The 20694-nt window shown below is 37.9% G+C and overlaps 1 protein-coding gene across 1 annotated transcript in view; it reads right to left on the bottom strand.

Annotated features, from left to right (window-relative positions):
* Hr3 (nuclear hormone receptor 3 ROR-beta) overlaps positions 1-18618 on the bottom strand; it is a 242447-nt gene extending 223829 nt beyond the window's left edge. Inside the window, exons 1-2 of the mRNA XM_074181395.1 lie at positions 18337-18618; positions 2942-3225 (exon numbers count right to left, since the gene is read on the bottom strand). Coding sequence (XP_074037496.1) covers positions 2942-2960 — 19 coding nt within the window. The 5' untranslated portion in view covers positions 2961-3225; positions 18337-18618. The remainder of the gene's footprint in view (positions 1-2941; positions 3226-18336) is intronic.
* Positions 18619-20694: the final 2076 nt, after the last annotated feature.

The following is a 20694-nucleotide window of genomic DNA, read 5'->3' as shown; positions in this document are numbered from 1 at the left end:
TATCGGAGAGGATAAGAAGAATTGGTTCCATGTACAACATCAGAACCTGCTTCAGATTCGGTAACACTATCCGTAGTAGCAGCCTCACGAAAACCAGGCCACCAAACGCGGATTGCGATTCCAAGAATTGCATTTACCGGATACCCTGTGAGTGCGGAAAATCCTATATTGGTGAAACTAAGAGGCCATTGAATGTTCGCATTGCCGAGCACAAGAAACACATACAGCGAGGGGAAACCAGCAAATCAGGAATAGTAGACCATGTTTGGACCCATCAACACAACATCGAGTGGTCCCAAGCTGAGATCTTGCACAGAGAGGAACATTGGTTCAGGAGAAAATTTAAGGAAGCCGCATACATGTTGTCCAACAACGTATTCAGCTAAGCCAGCGTAGAAATACGCAACATATGGAAACTCATCATCAAGCGAAAAATGGCCAACTCTCACCAAAACGGTAATCTCCCACGGAACCAGTGAAGCGGAAAATGGAAAGCGGGGATAAGTGAAAGTACTCGAACGACCTATAAATAGTCATCTCTCGGAGGAATCAGTCCAGTCATCACCCGAAGACGATTGTAGATACTAACAATCGAAACGTCGTGAACTAACGTGACTTGGAATCTCTTAACTTTTTATTTTTATTTTCTTTTTTCATTTCTTTATTTTTATTTATTCAATTGTTCTATTTTTACTTGTATTTTATTTCACTATTATTTCATTTCTGGTTTATTTTGGTTAATATAATTGTTATTTTCAGCTATTCTTTTTCAATTCTTCTTTTTTAGTTGTTTCAGGGATTTCAAATCATTTTATATAGTAGACAATGGAAGTTCGAACTAGTGAAATTCATCATGAAACATTGTCAATCACCTTCAAACAAAAGCAGATAGTTGTTGGTTCCCAGATGGATCAAAGACACCTTCAGGTTCTGGTGCAGGTGTTTTCAGTCGCAGACCCAGGACAGAGATATTCACGTGCCTAGGAACCTATGCGACTGTATTTCAAGCAAGAATTGTGTGCGTGGAGATTTGAAGAATCCAACCTCATGCACAAGTCAATAAAAATATTCTCGGATAGTCAGGGGCGTTGGAAGCTCTTGGCTTCTACCGAGCAACGTCTAAATTGGTAGCAAATTGCCAAAAACGACTCTCCTTGATAGCAACACTTCCCGATTGTCCCTGGTCTGGATTCAAGGCCTTACTGGCCCGCAAAACAATGAGGCTGTTGACTCCCTTGCAAAGGAGGGTGTTGCAAGCAGCTTCATCGAACCAGAACCTGTCATTGGCGTCGCTTTAGTCGAGAGATTTTAGATATAATTGGAATCGTTTAATGTCTCATCACCATCTTGCACTATCACGAACGTGTCGTAGCGCAGCCAACAATATGGTTTAACGGCCGCTTGCTCTAAGGCACGTTGTTCAAAATTTTCCATGAGACAGTTTGCCACCTCCGGACCTAATGGACTGCCCATTGTGGTACCATCCGTTTCCTCGTGAAAAATCCCATCCCACTGGAAATAAGTTGATGATAAACAAGGCGAAGAGGACCGTTACATCTGCTGTGAATACTTCGCCAATTAACCGTATCGTGTCCTTGATCGGAACCATCGTGTACAACGAGACCATGTCGAAGCTCACAAGTATGTGTCTAGAACCTAACTACACATCTCTACTGTCCCTAGTCCTGTATTTCCCATGAATGGCTACAGTGGAATTGTCAAGAATTTGGCCAGCTCCTAAGTTGTTGAACCTATTGCGCTTACGATAGATCTATGGAGTTGACTCCAGATCACTAAGCCTAAGGATTGAGTGGGGAATGGGAAAAAATAGCAGCGTGGTCCAAACAGAACTGGCTAAAATCTCAATCGGCACAAAAGAAATAACCAGGCAAGGAGTTTCTGGAAAAAACATAACAATCTGCACCAACAGCAAACAAGCCCTATTAGCCTTGAACAGACAACGTGTTACCTCAGGGCTAGTACTAGAGTGCCACCCAGATTTAGCCAGAGCCTCGGTAGATAATAACTTTATCCTGAGGTGGGTTCAAGGTTACGACAGGAGTAAAGGTTGCATTGCCAACTCTTTAGCCAAGGAAGCGGCTGGACTAAGAATTTCAGGACCCAGTGACATCTAAAGCCTGATGCGGACAATTGCGGAACTAGCCAAACGTCACACCCATGCTCAATCCCTAAAGAGATATGAGAGATGTATCCCAGTGACATGTCCACCTTCCTGGAAAGGACAGAATGGACGATGACGTAGGAGGACAACTCCTCGGGAGGGTGTACAATGAGTCACATGTAGCCTAAGTGCTGTGGGCTTAGACTCACCCTCCCTACTCTACAGATACGATAGCTCTAAGTGGATTTTATGGATTTTTGGCAAGTCATACAAACGTGGCTTCGGATTTTTTCTCGTGTTCACTCCAAGGCTTGATGATTCGTTTTCCTCAAAACCCTGGTCACATGAAAAAAGCGTATCGAAAATCAAATTTCCACTAAAACACAAAGCCTGCCCTGTGTCGAAAACTCAATTCTTTGTTTGAAAACGCGAAACATAAACCGTAAAAGATATAATGTTGGTGATAATACAAAGAATTAAGCCCGAAGTAGTCACGAAAACTTCATTGCGAGTTCAAAGTGAGGATACATCGGAACACGCGACGAAATTGTGACCCCCTCAGAGGTTGTGTGGAACTGAAATAATAACGTTATGCATGAGCTGGGAGTCGAAACTTCCACAAGGTTACCTTTCAGACCTGTTTCAGACGAAGTGTTTATACTGACATGGAAAAATATTACCTAAATGAACTTGATTATTATCGACGTTTCGAATGTTATGAATTCTGCTTCAGGAACTAAAAAGTATACATCTTATAGACAATCTAGGTCGATTGGCTATATTACTGAAGTGGAACGGTGGTTCTTGAAAGAAACTTACCTCTTATAGTGCTGGGCATCGTAGCATATCCTTGGACGCTGCGGTGGATATTCTTGAAGCGACACTAAACTTTAAAAAAATTACTTCGAAACTTTGTTCCAAAATCCATAAGTCCGGACGGAGAGTTAATTATTTTTGGACGGAACCGTAGCGTCAAGCAGACACTTTTAACGTTGCTAAATATATTTTATTGGGGCTTTTTTTTCTTGGATGTGCCGAATATTTCACAAAACATGGCTGGCGTCGAGTCCTTGACAAGTTTACTGCAAGTCCTTTCCGGGAGCCTGAAAAAAAAGAGATGTTTCAGTTAAAATGCGGCCGTGATAATGCACAAAAGACTAGAAGTTCTAAATAATGACGTGAAGATAAACATTCCACATTATAAATAATATAGTCCACAGGATGTTTCAGTTAAAAATGCTGATCTTAAGGGTGTGAATCCTGAGGTTATTTCAAAAAGAAACGTTCAAATAAACCTATGCCCGGAACCTTCCAACTTTTGAGCTCCAAGGTGTTGAAATTTCAAGAAAAAATCTCAGAGGAAAGGCTCAACAGGTTATACTGGATAATGATCAATTATGCTCATCTCTTCAGAAAACTTCTTCTGGTGTACCACAAGATAGGATTCCAGGTCCATTAATGTTCTCTCTTTTCATTTTTGATTTTCCTGATGATTTTGCTGATGATTATCAATTATATTTGGCAAGTCAATCTAATAATATTTACCATGCTTTAACCAGGATGAACTTAGATTTAGAAAATACACTTCTATTTTCCAAAAATCACGGCCTTCGAATAAATCCAAATAAAACAGTAGCCCTATGTTTGGGATCTGACCTACAAAGAAATGAAGTTGAAACAAATGTCCATCTTTTTCTTGACAATGATCCGACAGGGTGAATTCAGCAAAAAATTTAGGTGTATATATCGATAACACCCTGTCGTTCAACGAGCTCGTTAAACACATTTACAAAACTTGCTTTTATACAAGTTTAAGTTCCAGCTTTCTCAAGAAACAAAAATTATGAAATTAGTTCAATCATTCATTCATCCCTATATTGAATATTGCTGCTCATTGTATTACATAAAATTACATTCTTGCCAGACTATAATAAACACAAAATGCTTGCATGAGATTTGTGTGCTGCATAAACTACCGTGATCATGTAACTCCATATTTATTGAAATTAGATCAGCTGAATATTGAGTTTAGAATTTGTTATCTCATATCTGTATTCTTATATAAACTATTGGAAAGCAAAACTCCTAATTACTTGTTTAGATTAATTAGTAAGCGAGCTGATAATCATTCTATCAATTTAAGAAAAGATACATTTACCATTCCATATCATGTAACCACCAAATTTGAGGGATGTTTTTCTTACTTTGGACCGAAGTATCTAAATAATTTATCACCGTATATTTATTTGTCTATATATCAATTCAAAAAAACATTGAAAAACTCCTAATTATTTGTTTAGATTAATTAGTAAGCGATCTGATAATCATTCTATCAATTTAGAAAAAAATACATTTACCACTCCATATCATATTACCACCAAATTTGAGGGATGTTTTTCTTACTTTGGACCGAAGTATCTAAATAATTTATTACCGTATATTTATTTGTTTATATATCAATTCAAAAAAACATTGAAAATTCATTTCTTAGATGTTCAAAAATGATTGTAATCTTTTATATTATCTATTTATATTATCAGGAGTATACAAAAAATATACCAGAAAAACTAGTCTCTTAGTTGCCAAAAGTGAAATTCTTATCAACAAAAACGCCTTTCGAGAGGCAGTTCAAAAACCTCATCTTTAATTACTAGCCGGCGTGATTTGGGACACTAGCGGGGTAGCGATAATTTCCCAACCCGAATAATTTGAATAGAGTTCAAGCACCCCATTTGTAGGGGTGAAAGAGAACCGCCTGAGAATTGTAATAATGAGATTCGGGAAAGGTCATCGAGAAGGCAATGACCTTGGACGACGTTGTGCGTGGGTTACGGAGTTAACGCAACTTTTCATCGATTCATCACTGCTGTTTGTAATGGAATTTATTCGGATATCATTCCCGAAACGGGTCAGTGGCGCCCGAATTCAAAATCGGCAGAGGGATTAGTTTCAAAAACATTGCTACAGAAAGATTGCACCAAAAGAGTACCTAACAGCGTTGAAGAGAGGCTAACTATTATATTGAGGTTAGTTCAATTTTTTAAAATATTGTATTCTTCTAGCGGGAGACATGAGCAGCACATATCTTATGGGAAACTTGAAAATACATAAAAATTAAATATATGTTTGTAGTACATACTCGCTTTCTTTCCACAACAAATCGCTGCTGTTAAAAAACCGCAAACACTGTCATATTCCATTCAAATGCACGTGTTGGCATTAAAATAAAAAGCCCCTCGGAAACCGCGCTGGAAAACCGCTCGGAAATCGCGAAGTATGTCACCGGCCTTACGCTATGCAATAAGTAGTCGCTGTTGATGGTTTTTTCATGGTTTTCAAGATAGTCGATGAATATTAAAGCATGCGCATCTCAAAATAATGGTAACAAAACCTTGCCAGCACACTGTTGCGTCTTTGCATGCTTTCGAGTCGGTTCATCCACCAGAATCAAAACGATCTTCACTCAGATGACGATTGTTTCGATTCTGGTGTGAAATGTTTCATCCACTGTCACATATTGATGCAAAAATTCGGGCTTTTTATTGAGAAACAGCTTCAAACACTGCTCAGAAGCATCGATATGTCCAACATGTTTTTTCGATATCTTTAGAATCTCAGGTATCTCGATCAACTCCACTTTGCGATCGAAATTATTTTGTGGACTTGTTTTCGTCGGTAACAGCCTCTTTGGGGCCTCTACGTGCATCGTCCTCGGTGCTCATTTCAGCTCGTTTGAACTCAGCAACGGTTGATTTTTCTGGTGCAAAGTCTGATTAATGTTCATCAAGCCAAGCCATGACCCCAACAGTATTGTTTTCGCCAAAAAGCAATGCTTTATTAACACACGAAGTTCTTCTTTATACATTTCCTTTAAACCAGGGGTCTCCAAACTACGGCCCGCCAGTGTCATCAATCCGACCCGCGACAGCCAATGATTTACTGTCATCAATCTAGCCCGCGACAGTCAATGATTACCTAATTGTTGTTACTATTGCTGTGATAAGTTGACGAAGAAAACACAGAATGATAATTACTCGGTTTTATTTACTTGCAAGGTAAAACTTAACGACAGAAATGATGACAAAGAAAACTTAACTTAAGTATCTAAGTTTAAGCATATAAATAACTAACAAATAATTGAAATGAATCACAGTAAAACAAAAACACTAATGAGATTTATCTAATTGTGATTTTCCACCGACAATACTTTGTAGTTGTGGATCCATTTTATTTGTACCAATTATCAAAAAAGATTCAAGATGCTCATCGGTTAATTGTGATCTGTAAACATTCTTTGTGTACTTCATCTTGGATAACGTTTTCTCACACAAGTAAGTAGTACCAAAAACAGAAAACAACCCACGAGCAAATTTATGCAAATTATAAAATTATTCCAGTGGAAGACTCTTATAAAATTCTAACAAAGATGAATTTTGATATTTGTTCTTAAGCATATCACTGCACCGTAAATCAATAATTTCCATTTGGATTTCCGGAGCCAGGGTTTCAATGTCAGAATCAAAAGGATTTAGAAAAAGCTTAATTTCATTCGCAATGACATCAAAATCTGAAAAACGAGTATCAAAATTTATCTTCAAAGCACTCAAAGTTTCGATTGCAAAATTGACGGGAAATTCAGTCTCTGTAGTGTGGCTGAATATTTCACGTGTTTCAAAATGTGTGAAACATTTTTTACGTAATTGCGATTGAAATAGTATTATTTTCAGCCTGAAGGATTTGATATTGGTGTATAAATCTGGGAGAAGCTGATTTTCTCCTTGCAATCTCAAATTCAGTTCGTTCAGATGATTTGTCAAATCGAAATAGTAACTTCCACAGCCATTCACTATTTTCTAAATCGACAAAAGGGCGCTGCTTCAAATTTAAAAAAATGTCTATCTCTGCTCGAAGTTCAATTACATCAAATAAATTGACATTATTGAAAGAGTAAACAAATGCTGATACCTAACCTCTCAGTCAGCTCACTTTTTTCCTTTTTGCGGACGTCCATGACGTTTTATTCACCTTTTTAATTGTTCACAATTATGAGCCGCAACTGAATTATTAACAAGTGAAGCACCATCAATGGCTTTTCCAATAATTTATTTGTTTATAGAGATATTATTCCTTGTCCAGCCACTGTTGATTAAAACAGTACGAATGTTTTGAATTACCGCCATTTCAATATGACAGCTACGCTTGCGCTCGTCTTATGATGAAAAGGTCTATCCGACAGCTGTGTGTGTCTTGAAGGTTAGGATTGACTAAAAATCATGTGGATCCAATACTAGTAACGCCATCTATGTGTTAACCTACGAACTTTTCGGCTTTCAGCCCTCCTAAAAATTTTTCAGGCAGTACACATCGAACAAAGCAAAAATATCTGTCTGTGATTATCGTTGCAGTTTTAATAACATCCACTTAGCATCAAATTCCTGCTATAAATAAGCTAGCGAAAATGTAAAACTGCTAGATGAATTTTGTTGATCTCGACGAGATATTGTTTTACGAATAAAATATATAATAATAACTTCGATACTCACCTCAAATGAATCATAAATAATTATTTTCTACTGTTTTATTATTCATTCGTAGGTGTGTGACATTTTTCATTCACGAGTGGCGGTTTGAAACATTAATTTCTTGTTGTGAAGAAAGGAATTATTATGAATTTTAGACGCATACAATCCGACGATAAGCTGAATAAAATTTCGAATGTGGACACGGAAGACAAACTCTTGCATTAATTACAGAGTACGAACTCGCAGATGCAGATACTTTGTTAACGGGTGTCATTGACCGTTCATATTGAAAATATTGTGAATTCGAATAACGGGAATACAGTGTGTAACAAGAATTTCTGCGGAAGGATTTTTTTGTGTACAGAATGAGCCCCGATACTATTTGCTAATGTTACTATTTCGTATTTAGCTTTTGTAAAAATCAATTTAGATCAAAATATGGTTGAATAATAGGTTAACAAACAATGTTTATACAGGGTGTAACTAAATAAGTGTAAAACATTTAAGGAGGTGATTCCTCATCGAAAAAAAGATAGGATCTTTCACATAAAGAAACTTCATTGGAGCATCCCTTGTTAAGATACAGCCCCTTAAAGGGGGTACATAAAATTTGTACAACAATTTTTTTCACAAGCACTGAAAAAGTTACAATATTGAAATTAACCTGACGCTTTGTACTACCAAAAAGACACTCAGCCAGTAGTTTATTTGGTTTACCCCATGGTTGTAAGGGGTGGAAAACGCAACCCCTAAAATTTATTTCCAATGTAACTTTTTGTCTTATTATTTGTTTACCATTTACAAATTTATTTCCGATAGCCTGTTTCATTCTAAACAAAAAACGTCTCCTGGGTTTTTTGCCCAAATTGAACCAGTTCGCAGCAAAAAATTATTTTACGAACAACTACAGAGATACATTGTCATAAATGCCGAACTGGATTTATTGTTATTTTGTAGTTAGTACCTGCATTAAACGATTAAAGGGTAATAAACAAAACTAATTTATTAATAACAAAACACAACATGTAGAAATCATAGTAAATGTTCAATATGTCTACCTTCAGACGTTACGCATGCGTCTAGACGTCGGCGCATTGAGCCGACGCTCAAATATTCCTGGAGTCCCTCTGATTACCCTGCACGCATCGATGATGCGGTTTCTCAAGTCCTCTACATCGCGAACAGGAGTACGATAAACCAAATGCTGTAAATGGCCCCAAATAGAGAAATCGAGAGGATTGAGATCCGGGGATCGAGCGAGCCAGTTCTGTGGTCCTCCTCGACCTATCCACTGATTTGCATATGTTTCAGTTAAATGCTGACGTGCTACTTGACTAAAATGGGCGGGAGCCCCATCATGCATAAACAACATACCCCTTCTGACGCCCAAAGGAACTTCCTCCAGCAGTACTGGATGCACTTCTCTTAAAAATTGAACGTATGCCTCACCATTTAATCGAAGGGGTAGAAAATGAGGCCCAATGAAGTCATCTCCAATAACTCAGAGCCACACGTTAAGAGAAAACTGTTCTTGATGGTTAGTTTCGACAATAGCGTGAGGGTTTTCATCAGCCCATATGTGTTAATTATGAAAATTAATAATCTTGTCCCGAGAAAAACTACATTCGTCTGTGAATTTTTTGCTGCGAACTGGTTTATTTTGGGCAAAAAACCCAAGAGATGTTTTTTGTTTAGAATGAAACAGGCTATCGGAAATAAACTTTTAAATGGTAAACAAATGATAAGACAAAAGGTTGAATTGGAAATGAATTTTAGGGGTTGCGTTTTCCACCCCTCACAACCATGGGGTAAACCAAATAAATTTCTGGCTTAGTGTCTTTTTGGTAGTACAAAACGTCAGGTTAATTTCAATATTGTAACTTTTTCAGTGCTTGCGAAAAAAATTGTTATACTAATTTCATGTACCCCCTTTAAGGGGCTGTATCTTAACAAGGGATGCTCCAATGAAATTTCTTCATATGAAAGATCCTATCTTTTATTCGATGAGGAATCACCTCCTTAAATGTTTTACACTTATTTAGTTACACCCTGTATACAGGGTGTTTCCTAACCGCAGTATGAAACTTCTACTGCTTCGTTTCTGAGGTACAGGGCGTTGAAATTTAAAAAACGGTATTTTTAAAATATCCTCAAACCGATTTGATTAAAATTTGCTACAGTCATTTGAAGTAATAAGTAGCTTATTCAGCCCTAACTAGATTGAAATTATTAAGTCCAGTGGCGTCTCAGTGGGTACCACACCAACAATATTGGAGAAACAAAAGTACGTCACTGACTTGTAGTTGCAGTTTTTTATTTTTTCAGATCAATCAACCGAGGACACAACTTTTTCGTTGCTTGTGTTTTCCTCATATCTAGCTTGGTTTTAAAAAAATGAAGCCGCTTTGCATATCGTGAACACCTGCTTTAGAGACCAACTGGCAGTGATAGTGCTGTCATATCAGTGACAGTCAGAGCTGTCAATTAGCAGTGATTCCATCATGAATAATTTTACTAACGCTGAAATGGCTGACATGCACTTTATTTATTGTTGGAATATGAACTGAATTGCAGCTTATGATCATCCTGTATAGTTTTATATGGTTGCTAAATGTTGCTATTGAAAAGTTTAGTTCGTCAATTATTTTTAATTCAAAGTTTAACTGTCACGTATATATTTGTATCCCTCAAGTTTATTAAAGTTCTACTTCAACTTTGCTATTTCACTACGATCCACAGTTTCAAGTATAATCTACAACATTTATGAATTAGCAAATGGAAATGCGGAAGAAATACGGATAATCTGCCAGGACAGATATCTTAACACAGTAATTCCATGTGCTAAAACATTTAGAACGCTACATGCAAGGTTATGTGAGCTAGTAGTTTCAATAAAAATGCAGGTGGTGGAAGACCAGAAACTGTAACAGCGCCTGAACTAGAACAAGCTATACTTGATGCGATAGATGAAGATCCTTCAAATAGTACCAGGAAGAATGCACTGCAGCTGAAAGTCATCCCAAAAACTGTATGGACAGTTCTGAAAAGAAACCCCCTATATCCACGGGTGTGAAGTTATCCACATCTACAAATTACACTGAGAAAAATATATCGAATTATTATTTTTTTCATTTACCGACTCTGTACACCTACCATTTTTCAATATGATACGCTTATTGACTGACTAAGTGAAAAAAAGAGCCGTTCTAGTTCATTAAACTCTCTGAAAGGGTGAAAATAGGGTAAAAATATTTAAAAAATTCGTAACATGAAAAATCGACTTTGTACACCTACAATTTTTTTTATTATCAGCAGTAACGTTATACAAGAAAATTTGTATAATACATTTGTTAAAAGTGATTTTATTTTGCTCGTGAGTTTGCTCTACTTGCTGACGCTCGTTTTGCAATAATCCCCACTCACAAAATAAAATACCACTTTCAACACTTGTAGGTGAAACGTAAATAACTATTTTTCCACAAAAACGGCTTTATTAAGAAAACTTGACGATTCAGGTATAGGGATATGTATATCATCTTGAAGCATTTTTCACCATCTTTCAATTTATCGAGTAATATACAGGGGGTTTCATTTGAAAAAATGAACTTTCGACTACTTTTATGCACAATGGAAATAATAGTAATTTTAGCACGCCCTGTATGATGTGGAGTCGATTTCTTGGTGTTATTTGAATATTTTGAGTTTGTCCAAACTATCATCAAAATATCAACTTTTCATGAATTGAGAGTACTGATGTACTTAATTTCAATTAAGGCTATGTTTTGGACCATATTTAGAACAATTTATTTTTTATCTCGAAAACAGATAGAGATAGGTATAGGACATTATCATTAAAAAAGTATTAAAATACCAGAGCGATTCCAAAAATGTATTAATATACGGGGTGTTCCATTTAAAAAAGCATAATTGCTAGGACTTTTTGATAGAAGTGGCAACGCCGCAATGCTGAAAATATTTTAGATCGATAGAACAGGTGAGGACATGTGAGAGGTGAAATTTTCAGAAAAATCATGCTTTGCGTTTTCCAGAAACGTCTAACCTACCATCGACCGTGAATCACGCTGTATACATCCTGAACAACTTTCACATTTATAATATAAGTATAGATTTGCCAGCCTCTAAAAACTGCCTTATGAATGGTTTCTGTTGGGCAACGAATGCTATACCTATTATTATTATATTATTATCATATACATTAGGTAAATTGATGGGTTTGATTTAGATCGATGGCAATTTTTTAGAGCTCCTATTGAAATTATTGAACCCACCAAATCCTGAACTCCGCCCATTTCAAAATACTCTACAGGCAGGTATTTCTCGATCGGTGTCAACGACACCGTAAAAAGCTTATCCAATCAAAATCGGAATTGTTTATGCTTTCGTGCAATTTGTTCGTGAAGAATGGCTGTTGTTTGCTAATATTTCGGTTTTGAAAGAAAAACTCTCCGTTTTCGTCGCACCGTTTATGTTTTCTTAACCCATTAACAAAATATCAGGCGAACGACTTTTTGTAGGCGGCACGATATATTTTGAGGGGTGTTATGCAATAGGGAAGCGGATGGAGTAATATGTTTGACTGTAACCAGGATTTTGCTGACAAATTTTACTGGTGAACACACAGTTTGCTGCCGGAATTTTTTTACTGTTTCTAGGTAATTGGGGTCTGCTGAATCCAAAAATGACACCAGATTTGCTCCATCAGATCGTTTTCAGCACTACCTACATATATGTACAGTGTCTCACTTCTCATGGAAACACCCCGTATCTTCCGTAATATTCGAGGTGGAACGATGAAACTCTCAGGACCGATGGAAATGCTCAAAATGCACCTACCACCTTGATGGGGTTGGCCAAAGTGATATACACTGTCCGCCACTCGTGATGGAACACCCTATTTTACGGTAAAACATATTAGGGGGCAAAATAGGCTCAAAATTCCTTCAGATTCGTGATCAGGACTACCAACTTACTACGGTTACACTTTCTCCTGAAAAAATTTCAGTCCTGAAAAATCCGAATTTGTCTCACTTCTTATGGAAACACCCCCGTATCTTCCGTTATATTCAAGGTGGAACGATGAAACTCTCAGGACTGATGGAAATGCTCAAAATGCACCTACCACCTGAATGGGGTTGGCCAAAACGATATACACTGTCCGCCACTCGTGATGGAACACTCCATTTTTACGGTAAAACATATTAGGGGACAAAATAGGCTCAAAATTCCTACAGATTCGTGATCAGGACTACCAACTTACGAATACACTTTTTTCCTGAAAAAATGTCAGTCCTGAAAAATCCGAATTTCTGTTTTAAAAAAATCTGTTTTTCCGTTAACCAGCTGTCGCACCCCTACGAACGACAACCCTCAGAAGTCGAAACTTGTGCGAGCTAAGGATTAACGAGGTCTTACCTTTTAACGTGTGATTCCTAACACGGGTTGGACGGTAGCAAGTGAAGATCGATCGTTCAGACTAGGGCTTGAACCACCGACCAACACGGCAGTCAATTCGAGTGAGTGAACAAAGCACCCACGCCGAACCGCTTGGCTACCGGCTTGTCTCACTTCTTATGGAAACACCCCCGTATCTTCCGTAATATTCGAGGTGGAACGATGAAACTCTCATGACTGATGGAAATGATCAAAATGCGCCTACCACCTGAATGGGGTTGGCCAAAGTGATATACACTGTCCGCCACTCGTGATGGAACACCCCATTTTCACGGTAAAACATATTAGGGGGCAAAATAGGCTCAAAATTCCTTCAGATTCGTGATCAGGACTACCCAACTTACTACGATTACACTTTTTTCCTGAAAAAATTTCAGTCCTGAAAAATCAGAATTTGTCTTACTTCTTATGGAAACACCCCTGTATCTTCCGTAATATTCGAGGTGGAACGATGAAACTCTCAGGACTGATGGAAATGCTCAAAATGCACCTACCACCTGAATGGGGTTGGCCAAAACGATATACACTGTCCGCCACTCGTGATGGAACACCCCATTTTTACGGTAAAACATATTAGGGGGCAAAATAGGCTCAAAATTCCTTCAGATTCGTGATCAGGACTACCAACTTACTACAAATACACTTTTTTTCTGAAAATTTCAGTCCTGAAAAATCCGAATTTGTCTCACTTCTTATGGAAACACCCCCGTATCTTCCGTAATATTCGAGGTGGAACGATGAAACTCTCAGGACTGATGGAAATGCTCAAAATGCACCTACCACCTGAATGGGGTTGGCCAAAATGATATACACTGTCCGCTACTCGCGATGGAACACCCCATTTTTACGGTAAAACATATTAGGGGGCAAAATAGGCTCAAAATTCCTTCAGATTCGTGATCAGGACTACCAACTTACTACAAATACACTTTTTTCCTGAAAATTTCAGTCCTGAAAAATCCGAATTTGTCTCACTTCTTATGGAAACACCCCCGTATCTTCCGTAATATTCGAGGTGGAACGATGAAACTCTCCGGACTGATGGAAATGCTCAAAATGCACCTACCACCTGAATGGGGATGGCCAAAGCGATATACACTGTCCGCCACTCGTGATGGAACACCCCATTTTTACGGTAAAACATATTAGGGGGCAAAATAGGCTCAAAATTCCTTCAGATTCGTGATCAGGACTACCAACTTACTACAAATACACTTTTTTCCTGAAAAAGTTTCAGTCCTGAAAAATCCGAATTTGTCTCACTTCTTATGGAAACACCCCCGTATCTTCCGTAATATTCGAGGTGGAACGATGAAACTCTCAGGACTGATGGAAATGATCAAAATGCGCCTACCACCTGAATGGGGTTGGCCAAAGTGATATACACTGTCCGCCACTCGCGATGGAACACCCCATTTTCACGGTAAAACATATTAGGGAGCAAAATAGGCTCAAAATTCCTTCAGATTCGTGATCAGGACTACCAACTTACTACGATTACACTTTTTTCCTGAAAAAATTTCAGTCCTGAAAAATCCGAATTTGTCTCACTTCTTATGGAAACACCCCCGTATCTTCCGTAATATTCGAGGTGGAACGATGAAACTCTCAGGACTGATGGAAATGATCAAAATGCGCCTACCACCTTGATGGGGTTGGCCAAAGTGATATACACTGTCCGCCACTCGCGATGGAACACCCCATTTTCACGGTAAAACATATTAGGGAGCAAAATAGGCTCAAAATTCCTTCAGATTCGTGATCAGGACTACCAACTTACTACGATTACACTTTTTTCCTGAAAAAATTTCAGTCCTGAAAAATCCGAATTTGTGTCACTTCTTATGGAAACACCCCGTATCTTCCGTAATATTCGAGGTGGAACGATTAAACTCTCAGGACTGATGGAAATGCTCAAAATGCACCTACCACCTGAATGGGGTTGGCCAAAGTTATATAAACTGTCCGCCACTCGCGATGGAACACTCCATTTTACGATGAAACATATTAGGGGGCAAAATAGGCTCAAAATTCCTTCAGATTCGTGATCAGGACTACCAACTTACTACGAAAACACTTTTTCCTGAAAATTTCAGTCCTGAAAAATCCGAATTTTTCTCACTTCTTATGGAAACACCCCCGTATCTTCCGTAATATTCGAGGCAGAACGATGAAACTCTCTGGACTGATGGAAATGCTCAAAATGCACCTACCACCTGAATGGGGTTGGCCAAAGTGATATACACTGTCCGCTACTCGCGATGGAACACCCCGAATCCGAATTTGTCTCACTTCTTATGGAAACACCCCCGTATCTTCCGTAATATTGGAGGTGGAATGATAAAACTCTCAGGACTGATGGAAATGCTCAAAATGCACCTACCACCTGAATGGGGTTGGCCAAAGCGATATACACTGTCCGCCACTCGTGATGGAACACCCCATTTTTACGGTAAAACATATTAGGAGGCAAAATAGGCTCAAAATTCCTACAGATTCGTGATCAGGACTTCCAACTTACTACAAATACACTTTTTTCCTGAAACATATTCAGTCCTGAAAAATCCGAATTTGTTTCACTTCTCATGGAAGTGAAACAAATCCGTAATAATTGAAGTATTTTTTTTTGGTTTCGACATCAAAACATGAACGAAATTGAATGAAACTGTACAGAATTGTACAGTTTTCGAGATGTGAACCTTTGAATATAGATTTTTTCCTTTTTTTGCAGTTTTTGCTCATCAATCGAGAGCTCTCACTTCTGGTTGGGATAGAATTTGGAATAGAGAAAAAACTCTTTTGAAAAGTTACAAATACCTAACTTAGTGCTATCTACGGGTGAATTAACGAAACAGATGCTGAAATTGGCCTCCACCCTCTACTTCGCAGGCTCCTAGGCGATGGTAAAACCCGTCTACCGAATTCCGAATGGCCTCAGCCGGTATGTTATGAGATTCCACTCTAATTCTCCTTTTTAGATCTTCAATATTAGCCGGCCTATTTTGATAAACCTCGTCTTTCATATATCCCCAATAAAAATAATCTAATGGCGTTAAGTCTGGGGATCTTGGCGGCCATTCAATTGTACCACGTCGTCCAATCCAGCGTCCTGCAAATATGTCATCGAGATATTCTCTGACATTAATACCAAAATGTGAGGGAGCGCCGTCCTGTTGGAACCAAAGTGTTTCAGTGGGGATATCTGGATATGCTTCAAAGCGTAAAACGTCTAAGTAGCGTGCAGCTGTAAGGTTCCCCTCAAAAAAGTATGGCCCTAATATTCTGTTGTTGATGATGCTTGCCCATACATTTACTTTCTGAGGACGCTGCGTACGAGCTTCGCATATCCAGTGTGGGTTTTCCTGACTCCAGAATCGATAGTTGTTTCTGTTAACTACTCCATGTAAATAAAAAGTAGCTGCGTCCAAAAAGAGTATGTTGAGTGGAAACCCATTATTGTCGTCACAAAATTGCAAACGCTTGTCATAGTTATTTTCCAAGAGCTCTTGGACAAGACATACCTTATATGGGGTTTTCAAAAACATCCCAATCGTACGTGTAGACGAAGGATTTTGTTGGGCTAATGAAACCATTGACAAATGTGGATCTTCCTGCAGAGATACGGCAATGTCCAATTTTTGATCTTCGTCTAAAACATGTGGCCGGCCAATTCTGGGCAAGTCCTTCACTGTACCATGTTCTTCAAATTTGTGTAAGATATTACTCACAGTAGCCTGGGAAATGTGATTTTCCGGATATTTTGCATTAAATAAAGTACACACCCCACTTTGACTACGCATTCTATCCCCCCATCCCAACAATATGAAGACTTTGATACGCTGCCTCTCTGACAATACCATTTTTGTTTAGCAAATTGAAAAAGGACACTTTGAAGGTACCCAATTAATAAACTAAACATACATACAATTTCAATTTCACCCAGAAATGTCACAATTTCAAAACTGAGTCACGATAATAGTTCTTATCAGGGAATTCATTTTGGTACAAAAAATGCAACAACTTTTTTTTTGAGGTACACTGGTCCACAATTACTTGGGATGGAACTAATTTTATGTGTAAGTTTTTGGTGAAAAAATAAAATCCACAGAATGTTGATGCTACATTACATTATCAGTTTTACACATAAATCAATAAAATTAGTTGTGGTGCCTGGCCCTGTTGGTCTGTTCTTAAAATTTGTAAACTTTTAGAAAGTAGGTACTGGTGATCCTTAGCAATTGTTGAGCAATGTACATCATCACCACTTATTTGTTTTTTTGCAACGTTAATTCACCCGTAGATAGCACTAAGTAGGTATTTCTAACTTTTTTTGTTTCAAAAGAGTTTTTTCTCATTTCGTGGTAACCGCATGAGTAGAAAAAAATAAAGGGTATGGTTAGATTCCATTTTTACGAGCTTTTCAATGACCCCATACACGACATAGGTTTGCATTTGAAAAAAAAAAGTTGGGGAGGCTTGCAGCTAAGGGGTTGAAAAAAAGATTTCATTTTATTGCCAAAAATGCGTACAACGTGAAATCAACTGACGTGTTTCAGCGTTTTTTTCGTAAAATACTGGTTAAAAAAATATTACTATTATTCCGGACTTTCGCGCACCCCTGTATAGTTTTTAAATTCATTATGCTAATTTATTTTCATCAGTTTATATCTATTCATTGCAGAGAATACTCTTACATACATCATTTTTAGTTTAGGTTAAGTTATAGTTTAGAATTTAGCAATATCACGCACAAGGAACATTTTTTCGAAAATGTTGCTTCTGTGATGTCTACGTTTATTTACATGTGATCAATATGGTGAATAAACATTATTATTATTGGAAAAGAGCGTGATATGAAGGGAGGAGAGTACAAGAATATTTGAGACGTCTCAACAGAAAAAGCTGAGTGGATAGTTTTTTGGATAATATATCAATATGGGTTTGCCAACTCAAGTCATCATCAAAGGTCAGAGCAAGAAGGTTAACAGATTCCAATCCACATAACTTTTTGTTTGAGAAGCAGATCATTCTTTGAGATTTGCTTTTGTTGACGGTCAGATTGTTTGCTCTGAACCAGAGTTCCACTTTACGGTTAACGTTAGTGGAGATTTCGTTCAATATAGATACGTTGTTGTGGAGTTGAATAAAAGTAGTGTCATCAGCGTAGCACACACGGAAACCTGGGGATATAGTGTGGAAAATATCACAAATAAAACTCACCCTCCCGTTTCTGTCAGTATCCATAATCACCAGAACCAAAGTCATAAAAAAACACAAAACTCTACCAAATATAAATAACCTCCCACGTGACAAGAACCACTCCGCGGGCACTTTACCTCGAACTACGAATTAAAAGGGGCACCTACTCGCGCGCGCGACTCCGAAGAAGGGTAGCGCGAAGCCAGGGGTTGCAAACAGCGAAAAAATCACGCAAGAGGAAAAGACACCTGTTGTTGCCCGGTGCACCACCGACTGAGGTATAACGCGGGCCAGGTGAGGAGCCACCAGGTCAGTGACACCGCCGATGTAGCGGGTACGGGTAGCGGTAAACGAGGAGACCAGTTAGATTACAGGACCGTGTGTATGGCAACGTCACTCGGCCAACGGTACGGCCGGAGAAGAAGAAGAACTCTTCGGCGGAGGCTGAGGATCGCGGTTCTCTCTCTTCTCGGTCTCGGTCTTAGCGAGGTTGGCCTCCGCGGTCAATGCTGATGCCCAGTTTATGTGGAAGGGGCTGTGGAATTACGCTATTCAAATTCGGTAATGCTGTTTTGGTTTCGTAACGGTGGTTACTATTACGAAACCGTGATAATATTTCGCAGGACCTTCCGTTTATGATTTTTGTGAGGTTCTATGAGATTTTTAGAAAAGAAAGTGATTTGCTTTTAGGAATTAGTCCGCTCGTTTAGAAGATCGGAGATTTGAAGTGCCGAAAGTGTGATTTCAGAAAAATGTGACACTTGAAATGATTTTAAATGAAAATTCATCGTATTACTCTGAAAGTAAAAAGATGAATTGTTTTGAAATAATTTCCTGTCTTCTCGATTAGCTAGTACCGGGTTTTTTGCTTGCCAAAAGGTTGGAAAATACATCGTCTTTGTTCTGAATCACGGTGAAGTATTTAAAAATTATTTTACAGCTTTGTTATGAGATACTTAATTCTGGAAGGAGTTATTGAACTTTATTTGGAAAATAATGAATATGGAATTGAGAAAATTGCTCGCAAATTGGTAGCAAAATATCGTTAAACTGGATATGATAAATTCGATAGTGATTTCCATTATATTTCATGATTTCATCCCGCATTCATTTCATAGAACATTTGTAGAACAAAATTTAGAACATTTCAATTCTTACCTGTTTCACATATTGAAATTCGAACATAAGCTAGGAACTAGCTCGTATTTATATTATTAATTATGTGAAAATTCGAGCAATTGCTAATATTCAAAGGACTCATTTTGTTTGAAATGCTTGATATGTTTGAAAGCTCCTTGTTGAAGTCAGAACAAGAAAGTGAAGTTTCCGTTTTACATTGATTGTTTTCATCTGTTAATATTTGAATGGTTTTGGCAATTTCAATTCTGTTTGTAAGTGAATTATCTATACATCCTTCAACGACATTGGTTAACTTCCAGCCACCATAACTCTTCAAATTTGTGGTGTTTCCACCATCATCAGCAAATAACGTCGCTGCAGTACGATATGTTTACATTTTTCTTCACTAAAATGGTACTTTTTAACACACAGTACCAACTTCACGAGGTAGAAGAACTGAGCCAAAATAACAATATCTGTAATAGGAACCCAAAAATTCAACATATGTAACAATTGAGATCAGGTATTGATACTGTTTATGGCCTTGAATACAAAAAGAAATGGATAATATTCACGCCGCGTCGTACCTCGAGACTACAAAAATTGTGAGTTTTAAACAATTCATAATGAGGTATTCCTACCGTAGATTCAAGTGCGTTCAAGTTTTAAAGACATGTATTTTGGGAAGCGCCTCTGTAGGCGCTTTTTCGAAGTCTTTTGTATTCCTAACTAAGAATCCATACATACGATAAGCAGCTGTCAGAGTAGGTTCAATATGTTTATTGAAAGAGGGGGATGAATCAAAAGGAACACCTAGATCAGTAAGTGTGTCAGGACGCTCCAGAACTTGGTTGTTTATGACGTAGTTGTGTATTGCCAGATTCGATTCCAGTGAGTGATACTTAACATTACATTTGGATATGTTGAGAGATAGATTATTATTCCGAGACCATGTAGCAATACGATTTAAATTCAGGGCGAGACGTTCGCAGTCATTTAAGTCGATAAAAGCCGTAACAAATCCTTGTTTTTTTATGACAACTGAGAAATAAAACTTTCTGTTTTTCACCACCACCACCAAAATGGTAAAATGGTAGAATCTTTTATTTATCATTTTTTATAATGATCATCTACCATTTAATAACGGCTACATCCATCAATTTATTGAAATTCTTGTTTCTTCGGTAGAAAAACTACGTAACTTTCCTACGCTTGATTGACGTTCAGTAAGAAATGCAAGCCGCAGCGGTCAAATATGAT

This window comes from Leptinotarsa decemlineata, unplaced genomic scaffold, assembly GCF_025532065.1.
Source record: "Leptinotarsa decemlineata unplaced genomic scaffold, Ldec_3_MD MMD2_tig00026307_RagTag_RagTag, whole genome shotgun sequence".
NCBI classification, from domain to species: domain Eukaryota; kingdom Metazoa; phylum Arthropoda; class Insecta; order Coleoptera; family Chrysomelidae; genus Leptinotarsa; species Leptinotarsa decemlineata.
Note: the sequence above shows the minus strand (reverse complement) of the source record. Positions and strands in the feature narration are given on the sequence as shown.